The following is a 23558-nucleotide window of genomic DNA, read 5'->3' on the forward strand; positions in this document are numbered from 1 at the left end:
CACTGGGAATGTTTTCTTATCCCTTTGGTATGTCATTCATGGCAGGAGGATGATTCACTCTTGGGACATGACTTTGGGGAAGAGCTTTGGTTGTCTCCAAGCCTGTCCAGCAGTTCCCTTGGGATGCTCCTTCTGTGGCTCTTCCTGGAGCGCCACAAGCCCGGGTCTGACCCACCAGGATCCCTCCAAGGAAGCTCATGAGCTCATAGCCCAGGGCTACCCTGGCTGTGCCTGGTGCTGAGCACATGTTCCAGGCTCTTGACTCATTCCCCAGGACTGAAGCACGCAGCCCACGGTCTAACCCCGATTTCCCCAGTGTGCCTGAGGCTGCAAGGGGAACAACAGAAAGAAAGGACCCTCTTGGCTTCAGTCTCTTGGTATTTTTCTCAGTGTTTGTAGACATTCTTACTGTTTCTATTCTGAAATTGTTTTCTTGTGCAATCCATGTGGGTCTGCGCTGCTATATTTAATACTTTGCTAGTATCAGATTTTGCTTTCAAGGTCTTTCAAAACAAAACCAATAAAAATAAATCTTCTTGCCGAGGTCACTGAGGTGGAATGGCTTTTTCCCAAGTGCTGACATGCTTTGGACTTCTCCCTGCTCCCTGTCCAAACTTATTCCCCCTTGCCTAGAGCCTCTTTCCCTCCATCAGCTGTCCCTGTGCTGAGGTGAAGGAAGCATGTGATTTGTGGTGCTGAGTGTGTTCACAGCTGCCTGTAGTGGAGGGTGTGGAGGACACTTGTGCAGGGCAGTGACAGAAACATCTGTCCTTAATGTGCTGCTGCTGCAGGACTTGTGCTTCCAGGGCCCTTGGTTCTGGGAGCTCACTGGTCCCTTGGTGTGACAGCATCTCTTTGTTTCTAACACTGAGGTTTTGGACCATTGTGGCAAAGAGGTTGCTTGGAGAAGATGTGGCTGCCCCATTCCTGGAAGTGGCCTCGGTCAGGTTGGATGAGGCTTGGAGTAACCTGGTCTAAGGAAGGGGTCCTGGCCTGTAGGAGGGGATTGGAATAGGATGAGTCCTGTTAAGGACCTATTTAAGGTTCTTCCAACCCAAATTACTACATGATTCTATGAAATCTGTCTCCAGCTTCTTCCAGGCACTGTTGTTTCCATTGAGGAAACTGGTCAGTGTGATGGACCACTGAACTGCCCCAGCTGGCCAGCCAGAGCAGAAAGGATGGCATTTGTAATCCCTACTGGAAATGTCCCATTAGGAGTCCCCCAGCATGCTGCTCCAGAGCTTCTGCCTTGAAGCTGGAGCAGAGCAGCTCTGGAAAGGTCCTGTTGATGTGCTGACCCACAGGAAAGCACCCGTGGCACACAGATCTCTGGGAGGAGGATGATGGTCCTGCCTCCCTGCGTGGCTGTGTGAGTTGCTGGGCACTGTGCAAGTGACTGTGCTGTATTCTGAATTTTCCAAAGTTGGGTGATGTAGGAACTGAGGCTTCCACTGCTCTGTTTTATTTTTATTAGCCAAACCATCTAACCAGCAGAATTGTTTGCAGAAGCAAAGCACTTTGGTCCCTGAATTGTTGAGCTTCCGCTTTCCATCCGCTCTCAGTAGGACAACGATCGTGTGCTAAATCCCAATTAATCATTAAGAAGATATTTGAGGTTTAACAGCTATGTTATAAGATACAGTTTTTACTGGTTTTGACCTCAGTTAAATATGTTTTTAATAGTGGATGGTATTTAATTAAGCATAAAATAACAGAGGCTTATTAAATCTAGAGAGACCTTTCCTAGTGATGGATATTGAATGTTAAGTAAATATCACTTGGTCATTAGAAGCATATTCAGAGTGGTTTCACAGCTATGTAATAGGCAGGTATCTGATTACCCATCTGCCCAGGTCCAATGAATAAGCTCTTAATAATCAATTGCCACTCATTTAATATATCATAATAACTGTCCTATTAGACCTGAATTAGATCCTTGTAAGAGCAAACAGAGGCAACCTGGTGCTCCCTGGGATTTTGAGCGGATTTTGTTTTATTTCAGGTTGATGGTTCATTGAGATTGGGGTGGTTGGAGATTGGATGACTCTAGTCTGGATCATGGACAAGGAGGTTTCACATTGTATTTGTGTGGGACCTGCCCAGCACCACCACCACTGCAGTCAGCCCAGAGTAGGGCATGGGGGGTGGAGGGGCTGCTGGCAGCACTCAGGGCTGGGACCATCCATCTGGGATGCAGAGGCTCCCAGAGCTGCACTGGGAGGTTGGTGGCTTGGGATGGCATTGTGACTCCTGGGCACTCCTTTGTGTGCTTGGTCTTTCTCTAGGGCAGGACATTACACTAGGCTGGAAGGAAGGAAGGAGATGCAGCACTGCCACATGTTCCTGTTAACCTGCAGAACTTGCTGCTGTGCAGCACCTTCAAAGCCCAGTCATTAGCTGGTGTCAGGGAAGGTTGAGGCTTGTCTGGGGGTGATATGATCAGGAAGAGGCACTTCGGGCACAGTGATGTTTGTAATTCAGGGCTGTGTTTAAGGATAGACCAGCAGCTGACCCTGTTTCTCAAGCTGATTCCTATCTCTCTGCTCCATGAATCCAGGTTCTAGTCCCTTGTTTCTTAAAGTTTTTGTCTCCTGTGTATCAGCAAAGTACTTTCCAGATTGCCAAGTGTGTGGCTTGTGGGTCGACAAGGACCCTGAGAGGATCTGAGACACTCCCTCCCAGCCTCGGGAAGCAGGATGTTGAGTGCAGAAGGATTTTGCTTTATTTTGAGGTGAAATATGATTTTGCAAGGCCCAGGAAGTGGTGGCTGTTCACACTGCTGTATGGCAGGAGCTGTTCTGGGGTCGCAAAAAGGGACTGGCACACCTGGCTGGAGTGGGACTTTCTCTTTACCTGGGAGAGATGGAGAACCCTGCAGCCTGGCAACTAAGGATGATCTGGAGAGTTTGAGAAGGGTGGTTGTCACTTGCTCTGAGACAGCAGTTTCTCCAGGAATTAATGTTTTCCTCATCTTTCAAAATCCCATCTTGTACTTTTGGAGGAAGTGCTAGACCAGGACTGTGAGTTTGGGAGCTGTGGGAGTAGCATAGGTTTGGGTTGGGAAGACCTTAAAGCTTATCTCATTCCACTATCCCAGGTTGCTCCCAAGCCCTGTCCAACCTGGCCTTGGGCACTGCCAGGGATGGGAAGGGCTTGGGATATCTGTGTGCAGCGCACGTGCAGCCCAGCTGGGGTGGGAGGAACAACCAGACCACATCATCCAGCTAAGGTTGAACATAAAAAATGATAAATACAGAGGTGGCAGCTTTTAAGCAGAAAGAAAGCTGCTGATGCCAAGCCCAGTGCCCCTGTGAGAGGCTGTGGGTTTGGATTTCTGGAGGGGAGGCTGGAGACCAGAGCACTGCTTTTTTGGGACTCCGTGGGTAGCCCTATTAGCTTGCTTACAGCAACACTTCTTTTTTGATTTCTCCGTGCTACTGCATTTCACAGGCCACAAGTTGTGCTCGCCGCCGTTGTTCCCTGCGCAGCAGCACTGACTCAGCGCTGGAACAATGCGCGAGGCAGCTGGAGCCTGGTGATTCAGCTGCCGCCTCAGAGGATGAGCCCGGCTCCTCTGCTCGCTTATTAATCTCTGCTAGTGTGTGAGTCAGGCTCTCCTCGCCCCCGGGCAGGAAAGCAGCCGTGGTGGGATTTAACCAGGGAGCGGGGAAGGGGCCCAGGGGAGGGTGACAGGCAGGGGCTGTTGCTGTGACCAGCCTGCTCCCCGTGCTGCCGGCTCTGAGCCATCCAGTGTGTGCAGAGGGGACGTGGCTGTGCCGCCACTGAGGACATCTCTTGGCAATTCCATGCTAACAATTGTCTTTCTCGCCAGCTCGGGAGTCTCGCTGCCTTCCCTTGGATCTCCCTGAGTGGTTTGCAAGGTGGGCTCATGGCCAAACCTGCTTTGTGCAGCCTGTGCCTTCCTGCCGCTTGTCACAGGTTTGGAGGCAGAGAGGTGACTGTGCCCTGCTCACCCCTCTTGGGTCCTTTTCCTACCCAGGACCCCTCCACCAGCCTGCAGGTGTGCCCTGACACCCATCCCCTGACCAGTGTGTTTGGCATTGTTCCCTGTGTGCTGCATCCCTTGGCAGAAGCCAAGGACAATTGGACAGTTCTGAGACCAAGCAGGTTCATCACAAGTGCAGCAGTGTTACAGAATGGGGATCCTTGTGTCCCAGCAGGATCCAGGCCTGGATTGCTGCAGGATAGCAGAACTCCAGCATCAGCCCCAGCCCCAGGACACTCACGGCTGTGCCAATTATCAAGCAGCACAGCCTATGAGAACGGGCAGGCTCCAGCCTGGCAGGAGGTGAAACTGTGAGAGCAAAGGTGTGGGAGCACCCAGGTGCTGCCTTGGGCTTGGCTCTGGCCAGGCTGGCAGTGGAGAACCTGCAGGAATTCCTGCAGCCTCTGGCAGGAAAATACCTGAGGTTGGGAGACAGGAAAAGTCACCATGGCTGTTGTGCCACCATTCCTTATCCATAGGGTGGGTGCTGGGACTGCCAGTCCCACCCAGCAGCTGCGGGATGGGCTGGGGACATAGGGGGCATCCCCACATTGCAAGCCCTGGACAAAGGGCACCGCAGCCTGACCCTGGGGGTTCACTCTGCCTTCTCACTTTGTTCTCCACCCTCCTCACAGAGCCCTGAGCCGACCCAGCCGCCTTGGCCAGGCTCCCCAAGGCCAGCACAACCATAAAACCATCTAATCCGAACAGGCTGGGGCAGAGCCGCCTGCTGCCATCGGGACAACTCTCTGTGTGTGGTTCCCATTTAGTGCAGATTTATTTCCTCTGGGTCGCCGGCTCTGCTGTTGCTCACTCCTTGGCTCTGCTTCTGGGAGCATCCAGCATTTACCTCCTTACTGCAAGGGGCTTTGGGGGACTGTAACTTCATTGTACGTGTCAATTAGGAAAACACCCTCAGGAATTTCCTTTCTGATGCTGCCTGGCTCTACAATAACCTCTGTCTCCGTGGCTGCCGGCTCCCCAGAGCCCGTCCCGCCAGAGCAAACCGACGGGGAGCTGGGAGCAGACTCGGCTCCACAGACGCCTCCAGCTCCTGTTCCAGCTCCCTCTGAGCGCCGAGCCCCATCTCGTTTCCACTTCTCCTGCACTCCTCACTCCCTCTCTGGGCTCTGGAGTTGGAGTTGTTTTGGAAACCGCTGCGACTCCGGCATGACGTCACCAGGGTTCTGTAGTATCTCTGTCTCCATCCTAGTTAGGCGCTTCCTGCTCCCTGGCTCTCACTCCAGCTCGCCTGGCGTGTCTATGCTCTTTCTTCTTCTCCACAATTCCCCAGGGATTTCTTTTCAACTTTTCTCCCCCATTCCCTTCATCTCCTACACAGTGGTTTTGTTTTTCCCTTTCCTTTTTTTTAAAAAAATTATTTTCTTTTCTCCCCTCCTCTTCAAAAATGGCTGTTTTGCCCCAGAACTGGCTCTCCCAGTTCATTTTTTGTAGCAGGCACCATGCCCACTTTGCTGCTGCTGGGAATCCCAAGGTGCTGCTCCTGGCCAGCTGATTCCCAAGGCTGGGGACAAGTAGGGGAGCAGGTGATCCCCAGTCCCAGCAGTGCCATGATGGCATTGGGCAGGGTCTTTCCTGTGAAGGGGGTTTTCTGCTAGCCCTTTTGTGCCAGCTGAGGGCTCAGGCTGTACCTCCCCTCTCCTCCCTGAGTTCCTCTCCCAGCGTCCACCTCAGCCCAGCTTTTCAGGCATAGCAAATCCATTCTTCACCCCACATCCCCAGCCAGAGCTCCCTGTGCTCTGACACCTCCTTCCCTGTCAGCATCCATCCTGTTCCTGCTGTGAGTACCCACATCTCTGTGCCGCCCTGGGACCAGCCTGTGATTCAAAGCACTGCTGTCTCCTGCCTGGAAAAGCATATGTGTGGTTTCATCATGACTCTCTAGTGAGTGTTCACTAAGCACGAACAAAATACGATTTATTTCTTTAATTTCTTCCCTCACCACTGCTGAAATGCTGCCTGATTGCAGGCAGACCCCCCAGGGCCGTGGCTTTCCTCCCTCCACTTGCTTATTCATCCCGACCCCCAGCCAAAGCAGTATGGGGCTGTGCTCCTCATGGGAGCAGTCCTGGGAACAGCACTATTAAACATAAAATAAAAATATGTATATAATATGTGTGGGTAGGAGTGTGTGTGTATATATATATATATATATATATATATATATATATATTTATATGTATTTGCAAGGGCATGTAGTGATAGCACACAGGGGAATGGCTTTGAACTGAGAGAGAGTAGGATTAGATGGGATATTGGGAAGGAATTGTTCCCTGGCAGTGTGGGCAGGCCCTGGCACAGGTGCCCAGAGCAGCTGTGGCTGCCCCTGGATCCCTGGCAGTGCCCAAGGCCAGGCTGGACAGGGCTTGGAGCAGCCTGGGACAGTGGAAGTTGTGGGATGGATGGGAGGATGGGAGGGGTGGGATGAGTTGGGTTTTAATGTTCCTTCCAACCCAAACCATTTCATGATTCCATGATTCCATGGTTCCATGATTCTGTGATTCTGTGATATGCACCTGACCTCCTCCTGCCCTGCAGGAGCAGGGCAGTACCACACCTGCCCATAATGACTGGGTAAACTGAGGCACATGGGGTGAGTTCCAGGAGGGCCCTATTGTGACACACACCATTACTTTTCTATCCCTGGGTGTGCCTGGAGCTTGTCAAGTCACTTAATCCCTGGAGTATCTTTTTAATGTCATTTGGATTAAAGTTGAATTTGGACTTTGGCTGTCTCTGGCTATGTGAACATGTAGTGCCCAGGGGTGAAACCCCAGTGAAGATCAGAGGCTTTAACACAAACTCTTGTTAAGGTTTTGACTCCTTCTGGAGAGAAATGTGGTCTGGATGCAAGAGTTTCTTTATCCCAGTTCAGTCAGTTCTTCCTCAACCTTTTTCCTCCTTGCCCTTCCCAAAGATCTATGCTCATATTTATTTCTAAGTCACTTTCGACACCTGTGGTCAGCAAGATTTGGGTGCTGCTCACTTGGCACAAGGTTGTGATTGACCAGGGGCTCCTGCATTCTCCCTGATGTGCCCATCTGCCACATGTCCCTAAAATACACAAGCAGACCAGCAGGAAGTGACCAGGGAGCTCCTTGCAGTGCTGCTGCTGCTGCCTATGGACAGTGGGTAGACAGGACTGAGGGTCCTGGTTGTCCTGCTTAGCAGGAAAGTGTGAGGGTTTTTATGGACAGAGTGTGGAGAGGGAAACATGGGACCCTGTTGAGAGCACGAGCCCCTCCTGATGTCAGAGGCTGCTGTTTTCAAAGCACAGGGAAGCTGGGGCGAGTGTGTGCTGAGTGTTAAATCTGGCAGGGCCGGTGCTGCTGGGCAGGGCTGGGAGTCACATAGGGATAAGGCAAGGGGAATGATGCCTTCAGTGGCTCCTGAGGGATGGGACAGGGGGAACAATGTCATTTGTTGCTTGGTGAGTATGGAGGGGTTTGTGGTGAGAGGAGCTGTAAGTTTGCTGTACCTTGTGTCAGCAGCATGGGCTTGGTGTCTGCTGCAGTTGGGAATTCCCAGCTTTGCCCTTTGGTGGGGGTTCTGGACTTTCATTATGATCACACCCAGGAAGTCAGAGATGAAGTGAGTGTGTGGTGAGAGCCACAGCCCATCACATCTGTGCCCCACTGCCTGGCTGTGCCTCTTCAGGGAGCAGCTGCACCCTGAGCCCAGGGGCTGAGGCTTCTGCTGCCACTGCCCAGGGCCCTGCCCTGCACTGCTTGGTGCCCCAGCACCCACATTTCACCAAAGATTGTCCCGTGGGTTTTCACCAATAACCTTTGGATGTGGATGCAGCATTAAAGGATCACTTTGTCTTTGAACATGCTGGGCTTGTGCAAGCTTTTGGGGTGGGCACTCCAACCCCACAGACCTGTCTGTGCTGGGAAGAAGCCATGGAACTGGGGACGGGGACACTGAAAGGATTCAGGGACCCTAGGAAATACTTGTACCCTCGTTTTCTAGGGACAGGTTGGTGTAATTTCATTTCCCTCCATCCAGTTGTTTGGGGTTGTCATGCTGCCGGGGTGTGCAGGATGCTCCTTTCCAAGCAGGAGTTGGCAGGACAGGTAGCCTTGCCTCTGAACAGACATTTCCATGAAGTTGCCTCGAGGTCTGTCATTGCTGCTTACCTGGGACAGCTGCAGAGCCTGTAATTGTTGGGAGAGGCTGTGGGCGGCCGGATGGGAATCTTGGAATAGGCTGCTGCCCTACTGGCAGGGAGAGCCTGGCCACCCAGCAGGGAGAGGAGGAAGACAAGGAGAGAAGATAGAAGAAGACGACGAGAACGAAGAAACAGAGATAGAGAGACAAGAAGACAAGATAGGGAAGAAACAGGGACCTCTGTGCAGCTCTGAGTACTGTAGAGATGGTGAGTGATTTCACATCAGACTAGGGGGTACCAAGGAGATTTACTGGGAAAAAGCTAAAATGCATTCAAGGCGGTTGGTTTTTTCACGAGGTTCACAGAGACTTTGTGTTTCTGGCTGTGGGGAAGGCCAGCTGGGCTCAGCAAGCATCCTGGAGGACTGCTGCCCTGTGGAGTGCAGAGGTGAGCTCTGCCCAGACCCCTGTGTGTGGGAGAATGTGCCAGAGGAGGGGCTGTGCCTGACGAGGGACACATCAGAGGAGGGACCTCTCCAGTGGCATTGCAGCGGCCAGCCCTGAGCTGCCGTGGCTCTGAGCTGCGGCTCAGTGGGGTGTGAGTTTGGTCCAATCCTTACCCCAGCTCTGGAGGGTTCCCATGCCCTCCGAGCTGGAGCTGGGCAGGAGCCAGTGGGATGGGGCGAGCGTGAGGAGATGGCAGAAGCTGCAGGGTGGGACCAAGAGCAGGTGCCACAGGGAAGGGCTGTGGGTGGCACAGAGAAGAGCAGGAGCCCTGCCCAGTCCTGAAAGCCCCAGCTGGTTGGAGATGTGCCTTTTGCACGCAGGATGTGTCACCCACCTCCCGTGGCCGCTGCATTGCAGCACAGCCCTTCCAGCTGGCCTCTGCTGCCCTGCTGCAGGGTAAGAGAGCTCTGGCCTCGCCCGGGGGTGCTGGGCTGGGCTGCCCTGCTACAGCAACTCGGCTCAGCTGGAGCTAGCTGGGGTTTCACTGGAGACCAGGTGGGTCCTGTCTCCTGGTTTCCACATCCAGGAGGCATGAGAACTGTTACCGTGCTGTCCTTAAGTGACAGCATGCTGCCACCAAGGTGCTTCGTGGGGCTGGGTCTCTGTGGACTGTCCCCAGGCATTCCTTAGGCTTGTTTGGCTATGGACTAAAAATGGTTCTCAGGTCCTGAGTGGTGGTGGAGAAGTCGCTGTTTGGGTTCCAAAGGGGCCAGACTGCAGAGTGTGGTACCAGCTCTTGTGCTGGGGGGCCCCAAGGATGTTGATTTGGATCTGTAGATCATGGCCCCTTGGCAGAGCTGGTTGGGAATTTTTCAGAAGAAGGTTGCTGGGGCTGAAAGCTCTGCACAGCTCTGACCTTACCTAGTGTGAGACAGTACATGGTGTTATAAAACAAGATGTGGGTATGATGTGGTCTGAGCTCTCTGGCAGGATTTACTGAGGTTGTATCACATCACGGGCATCCCTTCTGCTCTATCTGCGGACGCAGTTGGATGTGAGCACTGTGGCAGTGTTTGTTTAGAGCTCTGCTGTGCTGCACTTGGCCAGGCTGACAGCATCAAAGCCCCTCTGCCTGCAGGAGCAAATACTTTGTAGTGGTGTGAGGCACCCTAGGGACCCTGTACTGCCTCACACCCTGCAGCTTCAGCCCAGGGACAGGAGGGAACCAGTGGGACTGGGGGTCCCTCTCCCTGGGCACAATTGCCACCATCTTGGCATGATGTTGGACAAGTCTCTGAGCCCAGTCATTGAAAACACCATTTTCTGAAGGCCCTAAAAGCAAATTTTTTTAAAAAAGCTGTTGTGTGAGGGGTTCTGGTGATACCCATCCCTCTGTGTGGTGTTGGGGTCACTGGGGTCACTGGTGAGACACTGAGTTGCTGTCCCCTCACTTGGGCATGCGGGTCTCTCCCTGCACCCTGGCGCAGAGGTGCTGCCCTGGACCTGTGTGATGTGGGGACTGTCCAAACCAGGCAATGCAACAGACACAAGTGCTGTAGCAGGTTATCAAATTCTGAGTAAATTTAGATAGGCTTTCAAGTTCCAAAGGGTTTTTCAGTTGTGTTCTCAGTCTCACACCCTTGGTAAACTCCCAGGAGCTTTCACATTGAGTCCAGAAAGGGGTGGAAGGTGGATGCTCCCTCATACACACTTGATTCTCTGTGCTGACAGCAGGAGTGCCAATAAAACAGCTTTGTGTTGTCTGTGGTTGTTTGATGTGCTGCACTAAGAGCATGTGGAGCTCGTCCAGCCCCACCTTCCCAGAGCACTATGTGAACATGACGTGTGGCTTCTTGTGACCAGTAAATAGCATTTGGGGAATGAAAAGAAAAACAGAAAGGTTGGTTTGTTATTCTTAGTGATATATGAAAGAGCTGTCAACTCCATCTTGAAATCATGAATCCCTGAGTATTCCTGGGACAGGGCAAAGGAATGCATCCTGCAGTATTTTTTCACTTGGAACGACCATTTGGCTCTTCTTGGTCTGAAAAGTTAAACTTGGGCTGAGTAACAAATTAATGCCGTCTCTTAGTCACTGTCTGGCCAGGATGGAAACACTTCTCTGACCTGGTTTATCTGCATATCCATCCTGATGGCTTGGACAGGGCTCACTGTTGGCTGCCAGCTCCTTCCCAGGGTGCTGCCGGCTCCGGCGCCAGCGCCGCGCAGTGCCAGTGGTGCAGGGGGAGCTTGGACGTGGAGCAGCTGGTCCTCATCAGGGTTTCAGGGCATGAGAAGAGGTGCTTTCTAGAAGGTTCTTATTTTTTAGTTTTTATTTTATAAGGATTTTTATTAGATTGGTAGAGCTGGAGAAAATAATTTCTTCTTCACGCTGCTTCTTCATAGAATCGTGGAATGGTTTGGGTTGGAAGGAAACTTAAAGCTTATGTTGTACCAACCCCCTGCCATGGGCAGGGACACTGTCCACCATACCAGGTTTCTCCAAGCCCTGTACAACCTGGCCATGAACACTTCCAGGGAGGGGGACCTGGAAGCTTCAGACCAGTCAGTGACAAGGGGTCTCTGTCCCTAGCCCTTGACTGGTTTAAAAACTGATGAAAGATGGGCTCATTTTCATCTCCTGGCCCAATTTCCATCTCCTAGCCATCCTTCCTGTCTGCTCATCTCCTGCTGTGAACAGTGGCTCCACAGGTCTGGTGGGAGGAATATGGAGCTGGGTCTTCGGTGCAGGGATTCCAAACAGGAAAGAAAACTTGGAAAGATACCACCTGCACTTTGTGTATTGTTTGTGTAGTTCAGGTGAGGAACCAGCTTGTTTTGTGGTTTCAGACATGACAGCACATTCCTGGGGGCTCGGGAGTGTGTGGACAGATTCAGGGTCATATCCTGCCTCCCATGTTTGTGTCACCAGCCCCTTGCTGCTGTGCCTCGGCCCACACCAGTGCCATGTGCCCATGCTTACAGCATTCCCAGTGTTGTGTTGCATCTGCAGAAATCCAGGAAAAAGGAGGATTTTTATCCACCTCAGATCCAGTGCAGGATAAGGGGAAGCTTGAGGCTGCCCATGTAGGGGTTCCCCAGACAGGAGTCAGGCTGAGAGCACTCTGCCTGGTGCTAGCCCTGGCCTGAGGCATCCTCACTCCTCTGCTGTTCAGGAGAGCCTGGGCATATGTGCTGAAGATCAATTTAAAAACCCCCAAGGAAGAGTTGATTTCCTAGTGCCGGGCAAGAAACGTGACACTGAGCAAATAGTAGAAAATAAAACAAAAATACAGTTCACAGTGGATCTGGAACCGGGCATTTAATTTGCAGCATCGGTGGTGTCTGCGTGCAGAAATCTCGATTTCAGCTCGGATCTCACAACGCAAAGTCCCTGCAGATGATATTCCTGTGTGCACGTTCTGGAGCCCTGTGCCATGTCGTTAACAGAGCGCTCCTTCTGGGAGTACATTCTTCTCTCATTTTCTATCCCCATACATTAAATTGATAGTTTGGGGGATTACTGCTCTTTCCAAGCTCACATGGGTGGAGTCCCTTTTATATGGCCATGCTGGTATGTAGTGAATTTGAATTGGCGCAGCAGAAAACTGGAAAATTTGGAACAGATAACTGTCTCCTATCTTTATATGGGAACATCAGAGTTCCTAGCTTTATTCTGGGGTTCTTGCCATTCCAAATATAATTTATTCTTTTATATAACTGTTTTCATATGATACACTCTGAAGAGCGGATAATGGTTTGGGGAGGATATAATCATTTTTTTCCCCCTCCAAGGCTGTCTTCCCAATTAATGAGATTGAGAACACGTTCCAAAAATCTATTTTTCTTCTCTGAGCTTTTTCTAATGTACTCAATTTATTCTGTAGTGTGTCTTGTGCGTCCTTTATGGAGTTTGATTCCTGAATATTTGGTGGTGGTTGGCTGGCTGGAGCCTGTGTAAATGCTCAGGGCACGGATGCAGTTGTGGGAGCAGTGAGGGACTGGCTGTCCTGGTCCCTTTCCACTTAAGAAGGTGGACTTGGGGACATAGCAAGGTCATCATTGTCCCCACCATACTGCCAGATGGGGTGGCTTTGTGGGAAGCTGTGTGCTTTGGGGGGATGGAGGGGTATCCTCATCCCCTGGCTCCTTCTTGCCTCCTGTCTGGATGAGAAATGGGTGGCCAGGACTGAACCAGTGCCTCCATCCCTCAGGAAAGGCTGTTCCAAGAGAAATGTGCAAAGCTCCAGGGGCTCTTTCTTCTTAAAGCTTCACCTGTAACCAAAATAGACAAAGTTATTGTAGATTTTTCTCTGCTTACATTGGTGATGCTCTCAAAAACCTGTGGCATATTATCCTAGAATCATGTAGTGGTTTGGAATGGAAGGGACTGGTCTTGAAGGGACTTTGGAACTCATCTCATTCCACCCTCTGCCATGGGCAGGGATACCTTCCATGATCCGAGGTTGCTCCAAGCCCCATTCAATCTGGCACTTCCAGGGATGAGGCAGCCACAGCTTCATATGAATTTCAGAGAGCTTGCTGCTCCAAAATGGGTCAGTTGATATGTTACAAGCCCTATTTAAACAAACAAACAAACAAACAAACAAACAAACACTTTTAACTTGAGAATAAAAGTGAATTTTTAGGCCTGGAGGAGTTACCTTGGGCCAGTGATGGTGGCAAAGGGTGCTCAGTGTTACCCAGGTAGTAAAATGGTTCCTGCTGTGTCTAAGCAGTGGATTTGCTCTATATGGAGCTCAGGTGCTCCCTCTGAGTCACATCTGTCCCTGTCCTGGCCAAACCATATTTTAGCTCCTGTTGCCTTGAGATAAAGCTGAGGCAGCACCCCAGGAGCTAGGAGCAGTTAAGGTCATTTTGTGGTGGCAGCCACATTCCTGGGAGCGGGGATTCACATTTACACTGATTGAATCAGATGTTGTGTGACTTTGGGGAGCCACTTCCAGGGCCAGGAGCATGACAGAACTTCTCTCCAGTGGTGTTTCGAACTCTGGATGGATGTTGTTGTCCAGAGAAGATGTGGTTGCCTCTGGATCCCTGGAAGTGTTCTAGACCAGGTAGGACAGGACTTGGAGCAGCCTGGGATAGTGGAAGGTGTCCCCATGGCAGGGGGTGGAATGAGATGAGATGAGATTTAAGGTCACTTCCAACCCATTCCAGTCCTGTGGACTTCTGTGTCTCATGCAAGGGCTGGGTTCTGTTCACATCCCTGCAGGTCTCATGTGTGCTGTGGTTGTTTAGAACTTGTGGTGGGTGACTAGCCAGGTCCCCTGGATCCCTGCTCTGCTCGGATCCTCCCCATTTTCCATGTGTGTTACCCCAGGAGTGGTTTGATGACAGAGGACACTTCCTGAGGATGTATACTTTGTTGGTCCTGGTCTTGCTCATTGAGATGACAGCATTGCTGCCTGCTGGGGGGTCTGTGATGCCTAGGCTCCCCTGTGGGGCAGCAGACCCCAGGCAGTGGAGGTGGGACATCCCACTGTGGTCCTCTTACATCTGTGCCTTGTCCCTCTCAAGGAGCTGAGGCTGCCAGAGGAGAGGGCATTCCTGTGAATTTGGTTTTCCAGGCAGACTGAAGGGTTCGCCCAGACCCAGTGCTCGGGGTGTATGAAGGCAGTGGGACAGACAAGGGAGAAGCAGAGCTCCGTCCAAGGAGAGGTGGGGTGGCTGGAAGGACAGCAGGGATGGCATAGGACCAACAGCCTGGCTCTGCAGTGGGGTCAGGTCATGGTGGGGGTATGGCCTGCTCCCTGCCCAGGTACCCCGGGGGGGGTCAGGGCCCTTGGACATCCCCTGACACAGTCTCCTGGGGACTCCCATCCTTGTACTGCTCACTGGTCCCCCTGGGAGCCTCAGGGAAGGGGCTTCCCCCACCTGAGCTTCAGCCCTGTGTCCTCTTCCTCAGAGGCTGCAGTGACGGGAGCAGGGAGGGGAAGGGAAAGGGAGGGAAGAGGAGGGCAGGCAGGGCACCTTCCTTGGCTCCCCACACTATAATTAGCTGGGCTGGCAGGCAGAGCTGCTGTCAGGCTGCTGCCATCCAGCCAGGCTGCGGGCACGCAGGGCCGCTGTGAAGTGCACGCTGCAGGGCAGGGTGTGATAGGACAGGGTGTGATTAAGCAGCTGCAGGTCCTGGGAGCTGCGAGCTTACTACTCGGATCTAACTTCTTTTCCTGCTTTTTTATTTTTTTAACCAGTAATGAAAGATAGAACTTCACCTATAAACCAGTATAAACATGTAGAAGGATAGAAGTGTTCAAGGCCAGGGTAGATGGGGCTTGGAGCAATCTGGTCTAATAGAAGGTGTCCCTGTCCATGGCAGCGGATGGAATAGGATGAGCTTTAAGGTCTCTTCCAACCCAAACCAGTCTGGGATTTTATGACCTGGTGTGCCCAAAGATTAAAAAACAACAAAACCATTTGTAAATACCAGGCAGCACATGAATGCAATTATGAGAGCAGGCAGCTGATATCCCCAAAATGAGGCAAAATAAAAAACCCACCAGGTTTTAGCAGGAACACGGGCCCGGCCACGCTCCCCTCCAGCACGTGCTGTGCTCAGGGCTTCCTGCTATAAATAGCAGCGATTCAACTCCACAGCTCAGCCCTGATCCTGCAAACACTTAAGCCCAAGCACAGCTCCTTCCCAGTGTGCTCGAAGCTGCTGTAATAGTTTGCAGGCTCTAATCGTGAAAAAGAAGGAAAAATAAGGTGGAGCAGGGAGGTGTGCAGCTCACCAGTGGTATGGCCATGGGTGGCTGCAGCCCCGTGCCTGCAGCTCCCCGGGCACGCCTGGCACCCTCCCTGGCACCCAGGGGCTGGGTGAATGACAGCACGGAGCCAAGGTGCCCAGGCCCGTGCATGCCTGGGTGCTGTGGAGCTGGCAGGCTGTGGCACAGCTTTACAAGCTCCCGTGGTTTTGCCAGCAATGTGACAAGTTCTTACATTCGCGGAAGCAGCAAGTGCAGGGTCTGGCTGTGGCGGCCCCGGCAGGGCTCCGGGAGCTCCTTCCACAGGGACACTCCAGCACAGAGCCCGTGCGTGCCTGCGTGGCCGTCTGTGCATGAATGAATTCCTACAGGCATGCAGCAGTACAATGGGAGTGGAGAAAACAAAGTTTCCTGGATGAGCTCTCAGTAAAGAAATGCTTTGAATCTTGGGTCAGCCTTAGCGTGGTGTGAGCTGCGAGGGGTTTGCGGGTGAGCTCCCCTTGGCACAGGGAGCGTGGCTGGGAAGAGGCTCAGCTGGGGAAAGCAGAGCTGGGGAGATGCTGCAAGGGGTGGGAAGGCAAGGAGGGAGTGCAAATGGACTTGTTTAATGAGTTCTGGCAGATGCTCACGAGTAGACTCGCTTTTCCTCACGCAGGAAGGCAGGCTGGGATGGAGTTGGTCCTCCCTTCACAGCTACAAGGAACCCCAAGTCACAGTGAGGGTCTGTGCTGCAGCCAGCCCAGTTTTGTGGATGTAATTGCTGAGGGAGGGAGATGGTGGGGGGTGGGGGTCCCTGGAGCCATGCTAGCGTGGCATGTGGAACCAGGGCCTGGCTCCTTTCTCTTGCTTCAACACAGATCCTGCTCCACTGTGCGGGGCACCTCTAGGGGTGAGCTCTGAGCTGGAGGAGAAGGAAGAGGAAGCAGAATTAATGATGTTGGGAAATTTGACATTGTTGTGGTTGGCCTGGCCTGAAGAGTGTAAAACCTTCTGGCAGGGCCAGGCTGAGCTGCAGAGATATGCTTTGGAGTGAGGGGCTGGTGATGTGGCTGCTGTCCCAGAGAGCCCATTCCATCACTGCCCTGGGGCTCAGGGAGAGGCTGGGTGGAGATCACAGAATCGTGGAATACCCTGGAAATGGCCCCAGAGGGATTGGACACAAGTTGAACCTAAAACCTGGACCCAAGTCCAACTCCTGTGCCTGCACAGATCCCCCAACAATCCCACCCTGTACATCCCTGAGATCATTGTCCAAACGCTCCTTGGAGCTCTGGCAGCCTTGGGGCCATGTCCATTCCCTGGGAAGCCTGGGCAGTGCCCCACCACCTTCTGCTGGTCACCCCATTTTCCAAAGAACCGGGTTTATGTTTGTATTTCAGGCCCTAGAAAAACACCAAGGAGGCCTCCCCTCCTGAGGTGAGGGTGGGTGAGCAACCAGAATGTCCACTGACCCTCTGAGCTGGAGCAGGGTGGTGCTCACCTGCTCACACATCCTGGCATTGTGAGGGGCTGGGGTCTGAGTGAGGCTGTGCCATCAGGGAGACACAGACCCAGACCCAGACCAGTCCCCTGTTCCTGCTGGGTCTGTGGTGTCTCGGGCAGGAGCCTGGAGGTCACCACAAGCTCCCGAGTGTGGGGTTTGCTGCTCTGCCGGGGGTGGCTGCAGGGCCTTGGTTCTGTTCTCTGGATTGCTTCAGTGTACCATGTGTGCATAGCCATGTTTGTCTTTCCTTCCCCCCTCAGTGGTGCAAACCCCCTTTTCTCTGGTTTCCAGCTTGTTTTTCACCTTCTGCTGGACTCAGAGCCCAACTTGGACGTGCATCACTCCCCCGGGCACACGCATGGGGTCAGGCCTGTCTGCAGGCGAGTGTGAGAGCCAGGTCAGGCTCCCTCTGTGAGCTGGCTGGGATGAGGTAGCTGTGGAAGAATGAACGTGCTGGAGCCATTGGCATCCTCCCCAGCTGGGTCAGGTCTGGGGGGGAACGCCACCCTCTCCTCAGATCCTTTGCAGGAAGAGGAAGGGTCACGATGGTGAGAGGCTGGGGCTGAGGGCTCACACCCCTCCCTGTGGTCCCATGGGTGCTTTGGCCTTGCCAAAATACCATCCCCCGACAAAGACCCTTCTGTAATTGCCAGGGGTTGTGTCCTCTTCCCTCCTTTCCTTGCGCCAGCCATTTTCATCTGGGCAGCACTGCCTGCCCCACCTGACCCTTCCACTGCCACCAGATTCATTTTGCTGGGTCATCCGTGCTTTATTAAGACACCCCAGTTCTCCATTCCTGTGCTCCACACTTCAGCACACAGGCAGCATCTGCTCTCCATCCAGGATGGCCTTTGGGAATCTGGGCTGCCCCCAGCTTGGTGGCCTGGAGCTCTCTCCAGGCTGGCACCCACACTGGAGGCAGGAGTTACCTCTGTGATTTTCAGCTCAGTGATCTGGTTCATCCAGCCTGAAATTCAAGTTTTAGGATTTTAAGGTTCATCTGCCCTCAGCTGATGTTTTGGGGCTGCCTGGGGCTATATTAGCTCGGGGTCCTGGCAGTGCTGGGGCTGTTTGAGGGGTGCAGTGTTGGAGGCAGGTGGGATGGGTGCTGCCCATCTCAGAAGGAAGGAAGCATTCCCAGAAACCTTTGGCTCCTCAGCCAGCCCCTGCCAGAGGGCTGGAGGGAGATGGGGTCCATGGAGTACCCAGCCTGGCCCTGCTCCAGCACTTGCTTGGGGGGATGCTGTGAGCTGAGGTGGGGGCTGCCATCTCCTTCCTCCTCCTCCTCCTCCTCCCCCCAAACAACCACTCATATCCCAGGCTTTGAATTTTATTCCCCTTCTGACAGTCAGGCATCACCTCCTGATTACTCATAACTGCAGCATGTTGCAGATACACAGAACCTGGGCAATGGCTGTGCCTGGGGGCAGACCCAGCCAGGAGGGGCTGGGGCGACAGGCTGTGCAGCTATGGTCCCCAAACCCTGCCCTGCCCTGGGGGCCAAGCACCTCCTGCCTGTGCCCAAATCCCCCTGGAGTCTGTCCAGCCCTGCTCCAAGTGCAGCTCAGGGATGCTGAGGTCCCGGCAGGTGAGCAGGTGACAGTGGCAGTGTGGCAGCACAGCCCGCAGCCAGCAATGGCTTGTGAGTTTGTTTTGCAGAGTCCTCTTCTAGCATGGAAAAATCGGTCATCCCTCAGTTTTCCTCTCCTTTGTTTGTGTGGGCATTGATTATGCTGGGAGTTACTGAGCCAGATTTTATTGGAATGACTTAGAAAGCTGCCACCTGTGAGCAGCCACTGGTCTTTGGGGATTATTTTGGTGTAGTTGCTAAATAATTGCATGAGGCTTCTTCAGCCTTGCTAATAACTTTGTTCTCGCGGGGACGCTGCCTAGAAAAAAAGATGAGCCAAGATTATGCTTGGCAACACTACAGGAGGAAAAAGTACAACAGGATTGATGTCTGCTGGCAGGAAGAAATAAATAAAACAATACCTCTGTCTTAGCCCCTCCATGAACATCCTTGTTTCCAACCCCAGGTCTGTAATCTTCCTAGCATGGCTGAATTTTGAAATTGAGCACACTCCTTTAAGTCACTCATCATTTCTGTGTGCAGCATCTTGTGCTAATTCTGACTGGGGACCAGCAGGGCTGGCTCTGGAGATGAGCTGGCCTAGGGAATCTGGGCCGCTCTCTTACCTACACTGTGTAACTCACAAAATTATTTAGTTAGTGCCTTAAATGTGAAATTGAACGAGCAAATTCAAGCATTCCTGTTGGCCCAGATTCATAGAATCAAGGAGTGGTTTGGGTTGGAAAGGACTTTAAAGCTCATCCTGTCCCACCCCTTGCCATGGGCACCTTTCAGTATCCCTGCTTTCTCCAAGCCCCATCCAACCTGGCCTTGGAGATTTCCAGGGATGGGGCATTCATCATCTGGGACAGCACCCTTGTATCCCACCTTCCTCTCCTGGCCCTACTGGGGCACTGGAGGGATGGAGCACCTGTTCTGGGAGGTTTTGGTGGCTGCCCTGCCCAGTGCCATGTGCCAAGGCAGCAGGGGCTGCTCCTGCCCCCACAGGTGCCTCTGTGCCCATGCCCACAGTCCCTCGCCTTGGTGTCTCAGGATGAAAGGGTGGAGATGGGTGCAGGCCTCCTCAAGGTGTTTGTTTTAGAAAGACAAGCTGATAAAGATTATTTAATTAAGGGACTTAAACTGTGCTTCCTCAGCCCTGAGTCATCGGTGAAGTGAGCAAGTGAGGAGCAGCAGTGGGTCCTGCCGGAGGGTGACTCACGCTGCAGTGTGGGGCTCACAGGGACTCGGAGCTGGGTGATGTTTCTCTCCCTCTGTCAGGATAGTTGAGGGCTCCCAGCACCCTGAGCAGCAGCAGGAGGTGGCTGGGAGTCTGTGAGGCTCCCAGATTGTTTTGGGAGCTGAGCCACACTACAGTTGCATCTCTCTGCCTTGATGCACAGGAACCATGAGCAGTCACTCCTCCAGAAGTCTGGAGACCATCCAGGAGGAGAGCATGCACACAGGCTGGCATTTGAGCTTTCACTGTCTATTTGCATTTGTAGAAGCCTGCGGAGCCCCTCTCAGTCCAGGAGGAATTGATCCTTCCTCCCAGAAGGCACAGGGAAACACCAGGTCACCTTTTGCTCCTCTGCCTCTTTCAGTTACCAGGCTTCAGGAACAGACAGGAAAAGAAAAGCCAGTCCCAGTTCCCAGTAAGGTCAGGACCTGTCCCATCTACACTGGTTTGTTTAGTGAGTGCTGTAAAACCTGCTCTATGTCTCCCACTTGGAGGTGTTGAAACTGCTCAAGCCCAGTGACAGGACATTTTTCCTAAGATCCAGGATGTGTGTTCCCTTTTCTTGACCTCTCTTCTTTACGTCCCACCCTTCCCTCGACCCCTTTTCCCTTATCTTCCCCTCTTGTGGATGTGGCTGAGACTGCGATTCTCAGTGGGACCGAGGTGGCACTGGTGGCACTGTCCCCGTCCTGCTGCTGCTGTCCCTTTGTGTGTGACACTACAGTGGCCACTCCGGCCCACAGCCTCCCCCATTCCCTGTGTGATCCCTCATTAACCTCTTCAGACCATCACCAATCCCCCAGTGAGGAGAATCTTCCCAGGCAGGGCTCTGAGCTCTCTCAGTGCTTCAGCTCCTACCAGGATGTTGTGATGTCCCTGCCCTTGGAAAGGCCTCCAGCAAGCTCTGCTCCATTCACTGGAGGTTACTGGGCTTTCCTGGACACTCTCCCAGAGCTTTCTGGATCTGTGGCTACCTTGGTTTTGTGTTTGCTTAGGAAAGAGAAATTCAGCATGGTGGGATTGACTGGTGCAACTCTGTCTGCCTATTGGGCATGGTCCTGTTCTCTTCTGGAAAGAGTGTAAGAAGGCAAAGGGCTGTGCCTGAGCAATATGGGGAAACTGAGATACAAAGTGGGAAGAAATGGCTCAAGGGCAGACTTTGGGATGGTGGTACAGCCACCAGCTGATTAAAAGCTCCTGGTCTTGCTCCAGGCCCAATTCCTTGGACATGTTGCTGAAATTCTGCTTTTCCTCCTTATTTGTTATTTTCTTCATGAGCATTAAAATTAGTAATTTTGGCTCATCATTGCTGTAATCACTGCCCAGTTTATTGGTGGGGTTTTTAAATCTCTCTTCAAAGTTAGTTCCTCATTGTTTTATCCCAGATATCTAAGATCTCAGTTTTCCACTGGCTATGGCATTGATGGGAGCTTTTCCTATGGACCTCTGCTGTGGCTGGGAGGAGGGTCTGGCTGTGTGAGGTGCAGGTTATCCATATGTTGTTTCAGTGGCATTGATAACACTGTTTGAGGGTGATTTGTCCTTAAATATCAGCAGTTCTCCATGATCCCCATTTGCACAGAGAGCAGAAAGAACTGAATTTGTCATGGCTCATGAATTTCGTTGAAAGTGATCCATAGTTCGGGAAGTACCACTTTGGGTTTTGTCTGAAAGTTTAAGGAAGTAAGGAAATATCGTATGGGAATGCTGTGCTGGAAGGAGTGGAGCTGTTCCTGAGTGTGCTCTGGGCTTGCAGGACAGCTCCCATTGCTCAGGTCCCATCACTCACTCTGAGCAGTTACTGCTGTGCTCATTTTTCTCCTACCTCAGGAATGCACGGAGTGGTTTGGGAGATCTGGGGATATCCTGGAGATCTCTCAGCCCAACCCCCTGCTCAATGCAGGATCACCTAGTCTGGATTATCCTGGACACCCAGGTCCATGTCCAGTGGGTCTTGGATGTCTCCAAAGATGGAGAATCCACCACGTATCTGGGCAGGTTGTGCCAGTGTTGGATCAGCCCAGTTTGGTGTCTGGCCATTTATTCGTGGGGCTTTGGTGCAGCTCCTTGCTGCTGTGGGGTCAGAGGAGCAGCAGGGACAGCCAGGGGCTGTCCCCATCTCCACCTGGCAGAGCTGCTCAGAGCTCTTGCATGTTGATAGTCAGCACCAGGGCAGGTGACATCTTAGAACCACAGAACCACAAAATCTCCTGAGTTGGAAGGGATGCACAAGGATCATCCAGTCCAACCCCTGGCCCTACCCAGCACAGCCCAACAATCCCACCCTGTGTATCCCTGAGAACAGTGTCCAAGCACTCCTGGAGCTCTGGCAGCCTTGGGGCTGTGCCCATTCCCCGGGAAGCCTGGGCGGTGCCCAGCACCCTCTGGGGGAAGAACCTTTCCTGATCTCCAGCCTGACTCTGCCCTGGCACAGCTCCAGCCATTCCCAATGAGCTTCTCACCCCAAATGGAAGCTGTGTGCTCCCAGCTCTCCCCGCAGAGCTCTGTGCCCGGGGCTGAGCACCAGGGTGTCACACACGCAGCCTGTCGTACCCTGTGCCGTGGGGTGGCTGCAGCCTCCCCCCTGCGCCGGTGACCAACCAACATCTCCGTGCCATGGAAAGGGTCACCCACACAGAACCACATCCCCATCTTGCTGGTGTGTCCAGAGCTCCCTTTTGGTTACATTTTGGTGACAGTGGATCCCTGCCTGCTTAAAAGCTGGGGTCCTCCTCTCCCTGCTGGGTTTAGTGGGAGCTCTCTTTGGCTTTGGCTGGCAAGGAGAAGCTTTGGGATTGCTCTTGTGGGCCTGATTAGCATTCAGCCCCGCTGCTCCCGCTGTTTCGAGTTGGAGCTCACCATTGCCTGGCAACCACAGAGCAAAACCACAACAGCGAGCTGCACGCACCGACACACGGGCATAGGGACAGTGTGGGGCCACCCTGTGCTGCTGCTCCCTGCCCTCTGCCCCACAGGGTGCACAGACAAGGATGATCCCCAGAATGAGGAGGACAAGGAGCAGGAGGAGAGGGCTGTGGCGGTGCAGCAGCTTTGGTGACACCAAAGTCTGGTGGGTGTGTGTCTGTCTGTCCCGGTGCCACCTGCCGTGAGTGTCCCCTGCGCTGGGCACGGCCTGCCCTGCGCATCCCTCGGTGCAGGTGCCATTGTGTGCTCAGGGAGCTCGGGCCATGTACTGGGGCCTCAGAGCAGGGCTGGGGGCCAGTCCCTGTTGTGGGTGCCTCTGGGACAAGGTGTGCTGGGGGAGAGACTGGGATGTGTGCGGGGTACATGGCCCCATCCTCATGGTGTGAGGAGCTGCACACACACCCTGTGTGTGCCATGCACACACCTGGCCATGCACCTCAGGTGGGGTCTGTGCAGTGCCCAGGGGCCCCATGGGGAGACTTGGACTCCCTGGGGTCTCACAGGGGACCATGGCACAGCCCAGCTGGGGTGCTCTCAGACTTACACTCCATCATGCTGGGGGTGGAGGGACAGGAACCTGACCAAGCATCAGGGCTGTCACTGCTTCCCAGTTTTGCATGTGCTTGAGGCCTGATGTGGTTTCCTTGGCAGAAGAATTTTGTTGTCCTGCTCCTGGCAGGAGCTGTGGGTCTTGGGCTCAGCCCCATACCTGCCAGAGGGTCTTTGCAGTGGTGGTGGCTCAGCCCCTCCACCAAACCTGCACTTTGTCCTCTTTTCAGCTGGGTGGACTTGACAGGACGAGAGTCCCCTCCTGACACAAGGTGCCACATTTCTGCAGAAGACACAAACATGCCTGAGTACATTGCATTCGGATCTAATGCATCCTCTCACCTCTAGTTTAACTCCCTATTTTTGCATCTTTGGTGCTGTGGGCACTGCCTATGGCTGGAGGGCCAAGCTGTCCTGTCTAGCCAGTCCATTAAGACCCATCGGGCAGAAAAATGACAGACACTGCCTTTCAG

At 53.1% G+C, this 23558-nt stretch overlaps 1 protein-coding gene across 8 annotated transcripts in view; it reads left to right on the forward strand.

The window, feature by feature from the left end:
* Positions 1-23558, forward strand: part of LOC110470184 (ankyrin repeat and fibronectin type-III domain-containing protein 1) — a 245108-nt gene that overhangs the window by 147303 nt on the left and 74247 nt on the right. Inside the window, exon 1 of one of the 8 annotated variants that reach the window (XM_085592617.1) lies at positions 19219-22681. The exons of 6 other annotated variants lie outside the window; for them this stretch is intronic. Coding sequence is in view for 1 of the 2 variants with exons in the window: in XM_085592615.1 (XP_085448741.1) it covers positions 22602-22685 (84 nt within the window). In the remaining variant the exon portion in view is untranslated. Of the gene's footprint in view, positions 1-19218; positions 22686-23558 lie in introns of those variants that run through there. One more of the 8 variants, XM_085592615.1, reaches the window with a different exon arrangement.

This window comes from Lonchura striata, chromosome 14 (assembly GCF_050655825.1).
Source record: "Lonchura striata isolate lonStrDom1 chromosome 14, ASM5065582v1, whole genome shotgun sequence".
Taxonomy (NCBI): Eukaryota; Metazoa; Chordata; class Aves; order Passeriformes; family Estrildidae; genus Lonchura; species Lonchura striata.